The sequence below is a fragment of the Suricata suricatta genome, chromosome 8 (genome assembly GCF_006229205.1).
Source record: "Suricata suricatta isolate VVHF042 chromosome 8, meerkat_22Aug2017_6uvM2_HiC, whole genome shotgun sequence".
Lineage (NCBI taxonomy): Eukaryota > Metazoa > Chordata > Mammalia > Carnivora > Herpestidae > Suricata > Suricata suricatta.
Window position 1 is genome coordinate 92,397,042 of NC_043707.1, and position 1,842 is coordinate 92,398,883.

The 1,842-nt window shown below is 44.7% G+C and overlaps 1 protein-coding gene across 1 annotated transcript; it reads left to right on the top strand.

The window, feature by feature from the left end:
* The first annotated feature begins 764 nt into the window (after positions 1–764).
* LOC115299082 (60S ribosomal protein L23-like) lies at positions 765–1,212 on the top strand. Its single transcript, XM_029948382.1, has one exon. The coding sequence runs from the start codon at positions 780–782 to the stop codon at positions 1,200–1,202; it is 423 nt and encodes a 140-aa protein (XP_029804242.1). The 5' UTR covers positions 765–779; the 3' UTR covers positions 1,203–1,212.
* Positions 1,213–1,842: the final 630 nt, after the last annotated feature.

Below are 1,842 nucleotides of genomic sequence, written 5' to 3' on the forward strand. Positions count from 1 at the left end.
AGGTTAAAGGCAAATGGGGTCAGTCAGGGCAATGACTCAGTCCTCCTTCGAATTCCCATGTCAAGTCACCACTCCATTTCAATGGAAGGAGAAGGTATGACCGTCATGTCTTCTGTAAACTACTTCCTGCTGCCCAGGGATGATGGAGGGATGCTGGGATGGGAGACTTTGATAGGGTAGGAGATCTTTGTTTGTTGAGTTCCTTCTGAGACAGACAGCAATCTTCTCTGCAAGTTGTCATCCACTTACACAGTTGTGAGTCCTGTGTAATGGACTGTGTTATGGAGGTGCCTTCCTAACGCAGCTGTGATGAATCCATGGCTTGACACCTCCAAGTTTGGAAGTAGGACTAGTTAGAAGCATATCGTGAGGACCTGTCCATTTTTCAGTTAACTCATCTTCTTTCTGGTCCTTGATTCTTCCAAGTCTTCAGCTGGACCCAGTTTCCTGGCTGAAAAGGATGCAGTGGCTCTTCAGAAAATAGTTTGATCTTAGAAAAGACGAACTCAGAGTTTGTAGACATCAAAATTTGATTCAGCTGCTGCACATATTATTTAATTATATTTTCATGTTCTAGATAGGGGAAAACACTCCCTTTACTCAAGTTGAAAGAGCTTCCCATACATAGTTTCATAAGGGCTCAATGGGAGCCCTACTTTCTGAGGCCACCCTTATACAGAGGACAGTAACAAGAAGTGGCTTTTCCCAAGTCATGCCAGTCTCTTGGCACATTTTAGCAAGGCCTTTCTCTAAAGTATGGTTCGGCTTGTTGAGCAAAAATGTCGAAGCGAGGACGTGGTGGGTCCTCCGGTGCGAAGTTCTGGATTTCCCTGGGTCTTCCAGTCGGAGCCGTGATCAACTGTGCCGACAACATGGGAGCCAAAAATCTGTACATCATCTCTGTGAAGGGAATCAAGGGAAGACTGAACAGACTCCCTGCTGCTGGCGTGGGTGACATGGTGATGGCCACAATGAAGAAAGGCAAACCAGAGCTCAGAAAGAAGGTACATCCAGCTGTGGTCATTCAACAACGAAAGTCATACCGGAGAAAAGATGGCGTGTTTCTCTACTCCGAAGATAACGCAGGGGTCATAGTAAACAATAAAGGTGAAATGAAGGGTTCTGCTATCACGGGACCAGTTGCAAAGGAGTGTGCAGATTTGTGGCCCAGGATTGCGTCCAATGCCGGCAGCATTGCATGATTCTTTGGTTTATCCATTTAAAAAAAAGAAGTAAAAATTATTTGGTCCCCGCTCCAAAAATAAATAAATAAATAAAGTATGGTTTGTTTTTTCTGTTTTACCTGTTGATGCGGGGGGCGGGCGGTGCAAGGAGGATTCCTAACCACAAATTATTTAAGAAGTCCCATGCTACATAATGTCATTTATCTGTTTAAATCTCTCTTCTACACTAAGCTGTGGACTGAGGGCAAGTAGGGAGACTTCGTATTTCTTCAGCTTTTAATTCCCACCGCATAGCTTCTGACCTGATAGTGCAGACAAAAATAAATTGAGTTAATATGTAGGCCCAGGCTGAATCGCCTAGGTCCATGCAAGGTGAACGTAAGACCAAGACCTTTGTCCTACTGGACCAGAAACCCTCTAACCCAAATCCCTTGCCCAAAGTCAAGAATGAGTTCCAGAACTTGGAGAGCGGCTGGGATGACGGATAAGATTGTCACATGCTGCTTTCTTCAAAGGACCACCAGAGCTACATGTTGATAAGACTGAATTCCTTTTCCCATTAAGACTTCATCTTAGTAGCATCCTAGAGAGGGGAGAGCAAAGTGGGAGGTCTATGATGTTTGGAGTCTGGGTTAGAACAATTCAGCAGGTTTTTGGG

What these genes read in the sequence shown, in the direction of transcription:
- LOC115299082 (XM_029948382.1), top strand. Translation starts at nt 780, where the DNA reads ATGTCGAAGCGAGGACGTGGTGGGTCCTCCGGTGCGAAGTTCTGGATT.